At 36.0% G+C, this 13,451-nt stretch overlaps 1 protein-coding gene across 3 annotated transcripts in view; it reads left to right on the top strand.

The window, feature by feature from the left end:
- Window positions 1-13,451, top strand: part of cpne5b (copine Vb) — a 210,091-nt gene that overhangs the window by 169,956 nt on the left and 26,684 nt on the right. For all 3 annotated transcript variants that reach the window (XM_038298082.1, XM_038298080.1, XM_038298081.1), the window contains 5 exons: window positions 3,384-3,437; window positions 4,018-4,079; window positions 7,517-7,563; window positions 9,796-9,977; window positions 10,241-10,368. In XM_038298082.1, coding sequence (XP_038154010.1) covers window positions 3,384-3,437; window positions 4,018-4,079; window positions 7,517-7,563; window positions 9,796-9,977; window positions 10,241-10,368 — 473 coding nt within the window. The remainder of the gene's footprint in view (window positions 1-3,383; window positions 3,438-4,017; window positions 4,080-7,516; window positions 7,564-9,795; window positions 9,978-10,240; window positions 10,369-13,451) is intronic.

The raw sequence follows: 13,451 nt of genomic DNA, 5'->3' as shown, positions 1-13,451 counted from the left end.
CCTGATCCTGTTCTGCCTCTCAAATACGTACTAAGCCTGCCCGTTCCCATCTGAATGGTTTACCTGACCTGTCTTTGGACCCCTGGATCTCTGAGCCTCCCTGTTTCTGTTTTGATCTGTTTGCCTGACCTGGCTTTGGAATCCTGGATCTCTGAGCCTGCCTTTACCTGATCTGTTTGCCTTACTTGGCTTCAGACCCCTGGACCTATGAGCTTGCATGTTCCTATTCTGATCGGTGTGCCTGGCCTAGCTTCGGACTCCTGCATGTTCTCCAGGGCTGCAGAATTTTGGACACTCTGGGCGGCACCTTGTTGGCAGCCCACTGGCTGGATCCCACCTCGTTCTCTGGCTATGGATTGAGCTGTTAAACCAGGTTAGTGACTCACTCCTTTCATAATCACCCTCTGTCAGATTATCATGGTCACTAACCTATGTAGCCTGCAGAGGTTACTGTCCTAAAAAACCCTAGCCACTGCAGATCTGCCTGTTTTTACTAAATGCATTTTGAAGTAACCCCACTGTCTGTCTTGCCTTGAATACAGGGTCTTCCATTCTGAGACTTTATAATTATGTCCTCTGCTGGGGTCCGAGTGCCAAAGAACTTATTTCATTCATGTCAATAAAATCTTTCTAAATGCTTCTTTTGTTTGTGTGAGTCTCTCTAGTTTAAAATACATTAACAGTGAGGTTAAAATTTGACCAAATCAGAGAAACTAAGCAACCAGGAATGAAATAATGGTAATAAGTGTGGACATGATAGCCGGCCTCATGAATGATAATGACAGCTCTTTTCTGCAGTGTGCATAGTGCTTTGAGTGATGTCCTGTAGGTGTTAACCCAGACTTCTACACAGTAGCTCTAGTAAGGTAAAAACAGTGAACAGTAAATAATCTGTGGTGCTTTATAATTCAGAAAATGGTTTACTTTATGAAGAAAAGCGGTTCTAAATAGTTTAATTTGGACATGTTTGATATCAGGCTCCCAGCAGATATTGTAGTCAATGTTTGTTTTAGCTAATTAATCCCTGGGATGACATTTTCTTCGAGCTACTATAAGCTCTGTATAAAATATTTGTATCATCTACAAACAAAACAAATTGGAATACTTAATACCTTAATAAGCCTTATGATGCTCCTTTACTTCCAATACCATAAATGACTGTGTTTTTGGAATGGAAATATTTCTAAATCACTAAATCACTCAAATATTTAATAACCTCTTTGACGTTATTGAGCAACAGCTGTACCGTAGCAGATGGAGGAGGGGGCACCACGATATCCTGTGGTCTCTCATTAAAGGCACAGAGATTGCCTCGTGAAAAAATACATGGGTATTCTGTTCCTACATAAACTTAATCTTTAACTCTTTAGGAAGAGTTATTAGTAGGTGTTTAAACACCAACTTTTCTCTTGTAAAGAAGGAAAGTGGTTTAGCAAATGACACTTTGCAGCAACAGGGGAGGGAGGGGCAGTGTTGCTCTCCTCCATTCAGACTTTTCATCTTGTTTTATGGCCAAAATTAAATATGGTGCACATGGCTATTTCAGAGGTTTTGGACTTTAAATGTGCAGCAAATGCATGTTTCTGTTCCTTTTTATTCTTGAAAGAGTTATTCAGTATGGCTGTTTTTTTGACTTTGCAACAGAGCATTAGAGACTAAACAACAAACACCATCTGATCTGCTTCGATAGTAATGAGAAGGTCGAAACCTTTGTGCTCATTAATATTGGAAACAGTCTGTGTTTACCAACACAAGCTTAAAACACCATTGATATCATCTCTGCTGCCCAAAAGACTTCTAGGATGTTTGTTTAACCTTTGGCCAAGTCTGAATGTTTAACTGGCAGTTTATGGGCTGCTTCAGGCAGCTGCTAATTAACTTTAGGTGATTATTTTCTTTGTACTTGTAACATGAACATTTAAAGGTTTTTCAAGGGAGTAATTAAATTCTACAAACCTGCAGTTGCACAACTTATTACTTTTGGTCGATGTCAACATAAACCTTACCTCTGTTTCTCTGTTATAAAGATATAGCTAACAAAAAGGACATGAAAAAATCCTTTTACCAAACATTAGGCTTTGATAATAGGAGAGTGAGCCCTCTACCTCTGGTTTGCCTTTGTCCTTGATGTGCCTTCTTAATGCTATGTTGCTTTTTGCAACACTCAAACATTATATGGTGTAACACCATCTTCTACATCACTTCTTATCTGCAGGTTTCCAGCTACACCCAATTCATGTCGTTTTTGTGCTTGTTAGAAACCCCTCAAACCCCCCAAAAATGTCCAAAAACATGTCTTATTAAACCCTTATTATTGATTATTTACATCCAAAGAGAAAACACAAACAACCTGTTTAATTTTAAGCCCATAAAACAAAAAGATAAAACCATTACTGCTTCTTTTTTCTGCAGGCGGCAGGAATATTTTCTGTACATTGACAGCTCACTGCGACTCTAGGATGATATAAACCCAGAAGCGAATAAGCTAAAAAACAACAACAGAGATAAGTAAGTTCCTGTTATTTGAAACGCATACAGAAAAAAAGATAGATGTGAAAATCATAATAGATTAGGGGTGGGACAAGTAAATTAAATCCAATTCTTAGGTGTGTTCATTGACTACAAGATCTGCTGGAAACCTCATATAGAACATGTCCAGACTAAACTATAAACATTGTTCTTATTAAAGCTAAAGCTTCTCTAAACCATAAAGCACCAAAGCCCTGCTTCAGCCATAGTTTAAGGTATCAAAAAAAAAACAGATAGCATATAATTTTGTTTCTCCTCCACATTGCTTTAATTCAGTGTTGAATTGAAGCAGTGCGGAAGTATATGATAAGTTGGTTTTCTTGAAAACATACAGTATGAGATGGAAGAAGGGCCTTGAAATCTTAATCACTATACATAGGTGTAAATGTATTTTTGCAGTGGTTGTGGTTGTGTGGGCAATGGGTAATAACTGTATGGGTGTAAATATGTACAAAATGTTCATATCTACATACACTAATTTATTTTCCAACTTAAAGGAATTCTGAGTGGTATGGATTCAGTAGTTAACTAGGATTAGTGAAGATTATTGAAGTTATGCACTCAGTAGTACTTAGTAGAGGGTTTGATTAAGATAAGTTTCACGTCTCTGTACCATTTTCTAATAATATATAATAAGCACTAAATTATATGTATAACACAGTTAAATGAATCATTACTTGCATATTATGAGTTTTATTTGTAATGTAGCTTAATTGTCTGCAAATAAAAGTAATTAATTCATTCAAACTTTATGTACTTTTAGGTCAGTAAGTTCTTAATAAATAATTGGTAATCAAGCGTTTAGAAGCTCTTTAAGAATATTGCTTGTATCTAATGCAATTTATTATTTTCAGGTGATCAATACGAAGAAGAAAATGAAGAAAAAGAAGTATGTTAACTCAGGAACAGTGAGTATGACACTATACCAGATATGAAAGTTTACCTCTCTTTCATGTTGTTGTGCAAATTCAATGGTTCCCTTTTTAAATTATCATTCAACTGGTACTTCTTAAAGGAAATACATTTTTTTTTCGTATTGTTAAAAAACACGAATGACTGACTGATCTGCTCAGATTTATAACGGCATCGGAAACATGACAGCAAACGGATTACGAGAGGAGATGAAAGAATAATGAGGGTGAATTATATCTGACTGGCTGTTGAAAAAAAAAAAAAAAACGGAGGAAAAAACCGAAGACCTTGAAAAACATCAGAAAGATGACTGGCATGAACGACCATTAGAGGCACCATGTTTCACACAGTTTACCCAAAAGTGCTGCAGTGAGTAATACGTAGAAATCCAACCAATCTGCTCTTCAAACTTGTCCTTTGGCATTGCAAATAATTCAATTATTTAAAAAGGCGGTTTGCTTTCATCCTGATCCAAAGGCCTGATTTGAGTCAATATGTGAAGGCAGATGATGTATTAGGAAGAAAACACCAACGGCAGTGGGTTTAATCAATTCTTTCTCTTTTTTTTTCTCACAGGTGACTCTTCTCTCATTCTCTGTTGAGTCAGAGTTCACCTTCCTAGATTACATCAAGGGAGGGTGAGTGGAATGGACTATTTGAACATTTGGAAAAAAGAAAAACACATAATGGACATATTTTTCTTTATATAGCATCAGTGAAGATCAAGAGAGTCTTTACCTAAACTGTATTCTAGTAAAGACAGGGCATTATACTGCTTTACGTACAATTTTTCATTTCTATCTAGCAGATGAGGAATAAAACTTTTATGTGCTAAAAATCTTAAACATTAACAATCTTATTTATAAAAATATACCTTATTAAAAGGTCATTTTAAAAAAGCTTTACAAGATGTGAAAGGCTTTTTTGTCAGCCTGTAAACGTGCTTAAAGTACTGTATTTGTGGAACTACAAACTGTATTGACTATTTATTTTGTATAAAAACTGTTTATCAGGAATGAAATGGATGATAAGTTAGCATACATTGCAAGTGTGGGAGTCTGATGTAAAAAATCTGACATTCAAATGGCTCCTGCCTTGACATTTAATCTAAAGCCATATTAGTGAAACAAAATCACATCATAAGAGATGCTGAAACCAATGAATATTTAAAGGTGAATGGATACATATACAAGAGTGTAGAAGGAATGCTAGAAATTAGTGTTCTTTTAAAATAAGTTATTATAGCATGTCATGCAGCCATAGCGCCTGCCTAGTGCTTTATTAAGAATGTGATAGTGTGCTGCATAAATGGAAAATACACCAGTATCACTTTTCACTGTATATAATTGACCATGAGAGATTTCATTTTCAGCTTGGTGGGGCAACCACATATTTTTTGAGCATGCTAAAAAAGTTCTACTTTCCTACAAAGGATATGTAGAGTGCAACTATGTAGTACCAGTATGAAATTTTGTAAAGTGCTTCAGAAGTGTTTCAGAAATTAAGTTAAGCATAAATTTAATCTGGAAGATTCTTATCAGTTCTTATCAAGCACATGCGATGTCCCGTGTTCAGGTCCAGACAATCAGCTCAGGGGGCCGCACCTTCTCCAAATCCAATTATTTTGCTAAAACCCCTGGCCCAGCTTCTCTCTCCCACATGCCAGCAAACTTTCACCTACCTCCACCCAATCTCCTCCCTCATTCTCAGTCCCACTCATCCTCTGGTTTATTCCACCACCAGTGTCCGGGATCTGGGGGAAAACTACTCTAATCCCTTTATTAATCCAGGTGTATGCTGATTCACAGCATCAGAATCTTTCGCCGAGGCCCAAGCACCAAAGACCTAATTTCATTTATGTCTTTATCTGCTTCTATCTAATGAACCCCAGTCTGCCTCGGCAGATGGCCGCTCACACTAAGCCTGGTTCTGCTGGGGGTTTCTTACTTTTCAAAGGGAGTTTTCCGCTCCACTGTCGCTGCATGGATACTCAATGCAAGGGATGGCAGAGAGTCGTTGAGTCCTCGCAATCAGCTGTTTTCTTGAAGATTATGATTGCGTTACCTGTCTAAATAGATTTTATATTTTCAAATTGCAACTTGTCTCTGTGTGAGTCGCTCCAGGTTGAAATAACTGAGCCCTCTGACTTGTATTAATTGTTGGCTGATAAAGACATAAGTACATTTTTTATTTCAAAATAATACATTCAGAGTAGAAAATGTGTTTGGGTTTCCAATCAGCCATTTACAGTAAACTCTGACCTAAAAATCAATCAACGATGTAAAAAAACTGACAGAAGCCGTAACACATTAGATTCATCAGATCTTAATATTCATCAGATCTTAATATAAGGATTATATACTAACAACCACTACTATTAATTAAAAATTGAAGGAAAATGTAATCCATGTGTAAACATTCAGTGAAAATATTGAAATACTAAGATTTTTGATCTATCTTTTTTTTTTTTTTTTGCTGTTTTCAGTTTGGTTGCTGGTTTAAAACAGGATTTTTCTCTGGTATTAAAGTTCCACCTCTAGTTTAAAGAGATAAAGCTTAACTCACTTCTTAAGAGCCACCGGCTGTTGAACCTAAGCCTAGTTTTAGAGGCTGAGGCATACATATTAAGTATTTCTCAGGTGAAGTGCTACTTCCCAGGCAGACTGGCTCCTGCTTTGATCTCAGCCGCCTCTTCGCGGCGGGGAAGCTGTCAGAGGTTTCGACGTCCTGTGGCAGAAGTGACAAATGTGACAGATTTTGCTGACGGCTCTCGACTTCGTCTGATTTATGATACAATATTATTAAGGTTTAGTGACCTTACTTCAGAAAACTGTGTCATCAGTCTGCCCTGCTAACTTTACTCTGTTACATGCATGAATGTGAGATAGTTGTTGCAATAGATTTAGTTTAAGCAATTAATCCAAATGAAAAAAAAAATATTGGGAAGGCACAAATCAATAAATCTTCACTGCCTTTTTTCTGATGATAAATAGAGTTAATGTTTTACTTTTTATGATAATAAATATTAAAGGGCCAGAATACTCTTGGTACTCAAATAATTCAAAACGTCTGCTTCATCTGAGGAGAGGAGAAGTGTCAAGCAGCTGTTGATTTTTCTGTCTTACCCTTAGCAGAAGAGGGAATGATGCTTGGAATGTAATGAGGAGACATCTCCCTGTATTGATTATCATTCAGAGTCCACTTGTCAGCTAAATCATTTGGATTACATTATTTATAACCAGCAGGGAGCTACACTTAAGTAGCCCTTTTTTTCTTTAAAAGAAATCATGACAACATTCTATCGAAGAGCCCTAAAAGTCAGAAATGGAGAAAAAAATAAACAAAAATGTTCACATTAGGAAGTGTAAAGTAATTTCCCTTTAACTCTAAAAATGTATTTTAAGCTCAAAAAGCGGGAAAAAGAAAGAAACAAGGAATTAGACGGAGGACTTGTAATTCTTTTTACAGATGAACCACTTGCTACCCCTTTCAGAAAAAATTGAATTAATTAATAAAATTAACTTTAATTACATTTGCACAGTTGGCCTGTGGAATATTTCAGTGATCACGCCAAGCTGAAAGGTTAATGGGAATATTTAACACATTCATTCTACCATCATTCTTTTCCTGTTCTCTCTGGTGACTTTTCTAGATAACGAGTAGCTGTCATTTAAGCCCCTTAAGGCCTCATTTTGTCATAAATTAGCAAGATGTAGAGGGGAAAGCTTCGTCAGCAGGGAAAATTGGATTATGATTTGCTCTTAAGTGCTCCATCGGTGTAATAGCTTGTTACCAAGCTTGGTCTCCCGCCTCTCGTTGAGAAGGTGAAGGCGGATATGTTGAACATCATGCCCTAAATTTAAAAGGGCTGCTCTTTGTGCTCTTATGGTGTTACTATATGTGTAAGACAATGAAAAAATAAACTCCTATAGAATGAAAATGTAGCTGTATTTTATGATTTGTACGTTGCTCTCTTTTCTATTGTGTCACAAATCATGCAAGTGAAAGCACATTAATTATTAAACTGGTTGTCTTCTCTCTTTTGTTGATTTTTATTTTATTTTGTCTCTTCCAGGACACAGATCAATTTCACTGTGGCAATAGATTTCACAGCATCTAATGGTGAGTTATAACAACTTTAAAGTTTGTCTTAGGGTTGGAGGCCAGGGAAAAATCGAGGCGGATGTCTGTCTGTGCCATTGTTTTGTTTTAAAATCAATATCCTAAACAGCAACAGACAGCGCTTTAATGCATACTGTACACAGTCACTGTTCAGTAGGTTCTCTGGGGACCTGCTCCTGCTACATAGAGTAGTTCAATAGTTCACTCTGGAGGAGAGTGATAGGATGTTGCTATTTCCGACTCATCACAGTTGAATTTTTCCTCGAAAAGTTTAATCTGTATGTATGCGATATATAACTAAATAAGAGGTTAACTAAATATTAAATAACTGATAATATCATCTGATTTGTTCAATTAAACAAACACAAAATAATGGGCAGAATCTGTTATGTTTTAAATCCAAAATAGCAAATATAAAAAAAATTACCTATTCGTGAAGAAGAAATACTTTTTTTCATCACTGTTTTCAGCGGATATATTCTTTAATGCTTTAATTAGGTTGTTAAATTTATTAATTATCTAATATGAATCAATATCTTGGATAACATTGATCAGCTTTTCATGCTTAATCCATCAGGACTGCAGTGGGGATGGTCCCTATCTCCAGCAGTCTATGGGCGAAAGGCTGGGTGCACCATGGAGAGGTTGCAAGTCCATCGCAGATATATTTTAGATAATTACAGATAAATATTTTGATTGTATTATGAAAGCCTAGGGCTGGCCTAGAAATGGGCATCAGCGCCCTGTTTTCCCAATGGCCCGTTAAACCCTGATCCTAAACAAAAAGAGCTTAGTTTAGTTCATAAAAGAGTAAATCATAATGTCATTGAACACAGTTGTGCAACATAACTACATGCTTGAGGAGTTGTGACATTATTGAGATGTTTTCTTTAGGCTAACTTATCTGGCTGCTCTCAATCCATGGTGTTTTTTGTTTTTTTTTACTGCCCCTTTAGCCCAACAAATTCAAAATTAACTTATTTATTTGCAGCAGTTCGCAGTACTTTATCTCAAGGCACTTGACTGAGTTGATTCAATCAAGGCATACAGTAGAAGAACTGGTTAAATGGTATCTATCTAAGGAAATCCATTTCATTAAATGTACTTACCGACTTTTCAAAAAAAACATTTGATTTTGATCACAATGCCACAGATACCATGAGTGTTAGCGGCTAACTTTCTATTCAACATAACTTTTTACAACTTAAATGTTGTAAAAATGAAAATGCAAGTTAGGCTTGGTTTTATCTACTGTTTTGAAGTAAATTTACACAAAGTGAGTAAAGTAGATGTTGCACACAAGTATGGATCACACATGTATGACAAATCTAGAGGTTTTAAGACATCTTATCTGGGAAGTTGTACAGTAATCTTTCTGTAAGGTTACAGGCTATCTGGAGACGTAGAGAAAAAAGGGCCATTGGAATATACAGGAAAAAAGGCAGACAGCAGGAACTGCAGATCAGTCACAAAGGCCTTTTTTGTATTATGATTTGCTTCTTGAATAACTGCAAAGAACGACTGCACCAGATCCAGTTTCAACCAATGAGAGATTTCTAAATAAAGGTTCAGTTCTAATCCGGATAGATATTGTTTTCATGCACAGAAATGTTTAACTGATTTCTTACTTTATGACCTCAGGTCAGATTGAAGAGTTTTTTTAAGGGAGCAACTGAAGTAGAAACATGGAAAATACATCAATAAAAAAATTCAATGATTAAGAGTCTTCATAAGTAGTCTTTATTTTTTAAGGTGAAAACATATGATAGACAGTAAGATTTGGTACAGATTTGTCAATTAAAGATAAAGCTTCCCATTGTGTCTCCTGATGCTTACAGTACATGACTCTAAGTTGCCTAATTTAAAGCATACATATTAATGGGGTGTGCAGGTGTCGCAGTGGTTAGCGTGCACGACCCGTGTTCGAATCCAACCTGTGGTCTTTTGCCGCATGTCTCTTTCCCTCTCTCATATCCGCTCTCTTGTCAGCCTACTTTCGGAAAAATAAGCCAGTAGTGCTGGAAAAAAAAAAAAAAAAGCATAGATATTGACAGATACAAAAACACCAATTTTAGTTTGATAATTGATTCTGTTAATGTTTATTGTTTTGTACTGAATGGAAGAAACTAAAATTACATTCTTCATTTGTTGCAAAGTAGAACCAAAGTCATAAGCCTTGCTTGTGTGCACAAACTTGGCCATTAAAGCAGATTCTGACTCATTTATCCGCAGGTAATCCCTCCCAGTCTACATCTCTACACTACATGAACCCCTACCAACTCAACGCCTACGCCATGGCCCTGAAAGCTGTGGGTGAAATAATTCAGGACTACGACAGCGACAAGATGTTTCCAGCTCTAGGCTTTGGAGCAAAACTGCCTCCTGATGGGAGAGTGTCTCACGAGTTCCCACTGGTGAATCTCCCTCAACATTTAATAACTTACTTCAGTACATTTTGCATGCTATCAAATGTATTTTATAGATTTAACTTGACAGCTAAGACTGTTATTCTGTTCCACTGTAAATTTGAATTTCACTTTTTTTGTTCACTCCAAGATCTTAGATAACGAAACCAGGATAAGGAATTAAATCTGAAACAGTTTACTCAGATGTTTGTTTTTTTCCCCCCTTTGGAATCATATCTATTATAATAAAAGTTTCTTTATATCATTTTCAGAATGGAAACATGGAAAATCCTTATTGCAATGGTATTGAAGGGATCCTAGAGGCGTACCATCAAAGTCTGAAGACAGTGCAATTATACGGTCCAACAAACTTTGCTCCTGTGGTGAACCATGTTGCCAGGTGCTTAAAGACTTCTAATGTTCTCTCCAGTATTTCATTGTTACTTTTGAATGTTTTGTGAATGAACACATGAATTTCTGTGGATAAGTGAGTGGAGTAGTTGTCATACAATCCAAAAGCAGAATATTAAATCATTGCCGCATATCATTATCAGTGTGACTGGAACGTCTGACTCTGTATACCATTTCTTGCAAAAAATAAATATCTTAGATATCCTTAACTGAAAATAATTGAAATAATTGCTTTAAAGAAAACAAAAAGCTTCACGTATATTTCTAAGTTATTAATAATGAGCTAAAAGGTTCAGTCAATCCCTACAAATACAACTTTGATGATTTCCTTAACAAATTTCCTGGTGCATCTCAATAAATTGAAAAATCATTAAAAAGTTAATTTAATCCCATTTATTAAATACTTTCTGTTTCGGCCCCTGAATATAAGAGCAGCCGAAAAGACACAAGGAAACAACACAAAGCTGGCAGCTAAGAATTCTGTTTTAGAATATCTCGTCAGACCAATAAAAAAAGGATTTTAATTCAGAAATATTTGAATGTCAAAAGTATAATTCTCAAAACAGGAATAATTACTGTCTCTTTTAAAGTGTGGCATGGAGGAGACTGTCTGCGGTTCCACTTTAAAGAAGCATTGATTGTTTTGACTGTGCTTTGCTAATCCTCTTGACACTCCATAGATTATCTATTAACTATTTCAATTGGTTTTGTTGCTTGATCATTTTTTTTGTCTACTTTTTCCTTCCACAATAAGTTTCTAAAAAAAAGAAAGTCCAGAAAAAAATCTTAAAGGGATAGTTCGGTATTTTTGACATGAATCTGTATGGCATCCCGATCACCAGCGGCATGCAATCACACTGACTTACCCCTGGCAGCGTCCTGTGAGCAGAGTTATCGTCCAGTTTTGGTCAAGCCGAAAGTAGTCCTGCAGGTTTTTAGGTACAGCGAAATAAAACGTTTCTCTTCCCAAAACATTATGTGTCCAAAAGAGTGATATTTTCGCATCCCAAAAACATTGTAGTGGAAAAAGTCACACGTCGTTATCAATTGGTCCTATTTTCTCTCTGTTCGTATCAGTGCGCGCCGTCATTCAGACAGCGAGCCCAACAACAGCCATGTCTCCTTCCGCGGCGGAGGGAGACATGGCTGTTGTTGGGCTCGCTGTCTGAATGACGGCGCGCACTGATACGAACAGAGAGAAAATAGGACCAATTGATAACGACGTGTGACTTTTTCCACTACAATGTTTTTGGGATGCGAAAATATCACTCTTTTGGACACATAATGTTTTGGGAAGAGAAAAGTTTTATTTCGCTGTTCCTAAAAACCTGCAGGACTACTTTCGGCTTGACCAAAACTGGACGATAACTCTGCTCACAGGACGCTGCCAGGGGTAAGTCAGTGTGATTGCATGCCGCTGGTGATCGGGATGCCATACAGATTCATGTCAAAAATACCGAACTATCCCTTTAAGTGTAGAAAAAAAAAATTTTAATTTTTCCACTGCTGTTTTAATAAACATGCATTTAGTTTTGCTTTAAAATGTAAAAAGGAGAAACTGGAGTAAAAAAAAAAAAAATCAAGAATGTAATATTTTTAAAACATTTAATAAATGAAACAGGTTTTTCACTAGTGGACAGAAGATCTTCCCCACTTACTGGTATTAAAATATGCACCAAAAGCCTCTATGAGTTAAGACAAAATAAAATTTCCCTTTGGGATCCATCAAGCATTTTTTATATAAATTGAGACTGTTTGTTAAATATAATATTTCAGTCTCACTGCCTTAAGGAGTGAACTGACTCCACACTCTTGTTGATCACTGCTAAAATATGTATAGACCTTCATTGCTGGACCAGCAGCCAGCACTTCAGCTGAATGTTTAATAAGATGAAGTAGAACCTGTTTGAGGACAGATGCTTTTTGTAGCCACAAAAGATGTTTAAATCTGAAGCAAACCGACTTTCACTAAGTTTTCCTGAAAAGGTTTCTATTGAAGTGTGTTTGATATTGATTCTGAAGAAAGCTGTAGTTGCAGAGCTGATATTTTTAATCAGCTGTCGCTAGACTTAGACAGAATTATTTTGTATACGCAAAAATACGCTTCATTTAGAACAGCTCTCTTTATTTTGCAGTGCACTGAATAAGGAAATTAAAAATAAACCAAGAATCTTAATTGACATGATGCATGCTGTTTTATACTGATTAATTTTTATAGATTCCTAGTTAAGTCACTAAGTCTAAATTTCAACGTAAAAAATATGGCATCTCAAATCCTGTCTTTAATATCTAATACAGCTGCCAGATGGATAAAACTCTGAAAATAAAAAGCTTAAACAATTTATGAGGGCTAGTTTTGTACTACGGTCTACATTGTCAAAGATCACTAATAAAATAAGCTATATTGATCTGCATATTTTACACATCCTAAAGGCAGCTGCAAGTTTAGATAATACTGAGTACAGATGGTAGGTATGATTGCTGTTTGGAGAAGTTGCGGGCAAAAACAATCTCTGTTTGTGTGAAATGAGAGAAATTATCAGGAGCTGTTGCCAATAACTTTCAGGCACAAACATGATGCAGTAGCTTTTATGCAGTTTGTATTTTTTTTTTTATTAAAGTGTTTTTGATTTATGAAAACAAAGGTAGAGCAAAACATTGGTTTGTGAGCGGATTGTTCAAGAAAATGTTCAAAATCTACATAATATTGAAACAGAACAAACCTACTTACATTTTCTCTTACCAATTATCATTCTTTCTAGTCCAATAACAAGGATGGGTAAAAGACTGCTTTTTTAACACAACAGATGCGTGAACAACCGTCATATATTTAAAAACTTGTGTTAATACTGAATAGCACAAATTAATTCCTATTCCTTTGTGGACACAAAGAAGTTATGGTCAAGAATGCCATCTTTTATTGCATTAATTTCTTTCAGTAAAATAGACAGACTAATGACAGGCTGTTCGATCAGGTGATGGTCTTTAAAAGTAGAGACCAACAAGTGCAGAGAGACACAACATCTCTACAGCAGAACACTCACTAGTGATATGAAATTAAATGGAATTACT

Source organism: Cyprinodon tularosa, unplaced genomic scaffold (genome assembly GCF_016077235.1).
Source record: "Cyprinodon tularosa strain WSP-4 unplaced genomic scaffold, ASM1607723v1 ctg40, whole genome shotgun sequence".
Classification (NCBI taxonomy): Eukaryota; Metazoa; Chordata; class Actinopteri; order Cyprinodontiformes; family Cyprinodontidae; genus Cyprinodon; species Cyprinodon tularosa.
Note: the sequence above shows the minus strand (reverse complement) of the source record. Positions and strands in the feature narration are given on the sequence as shown.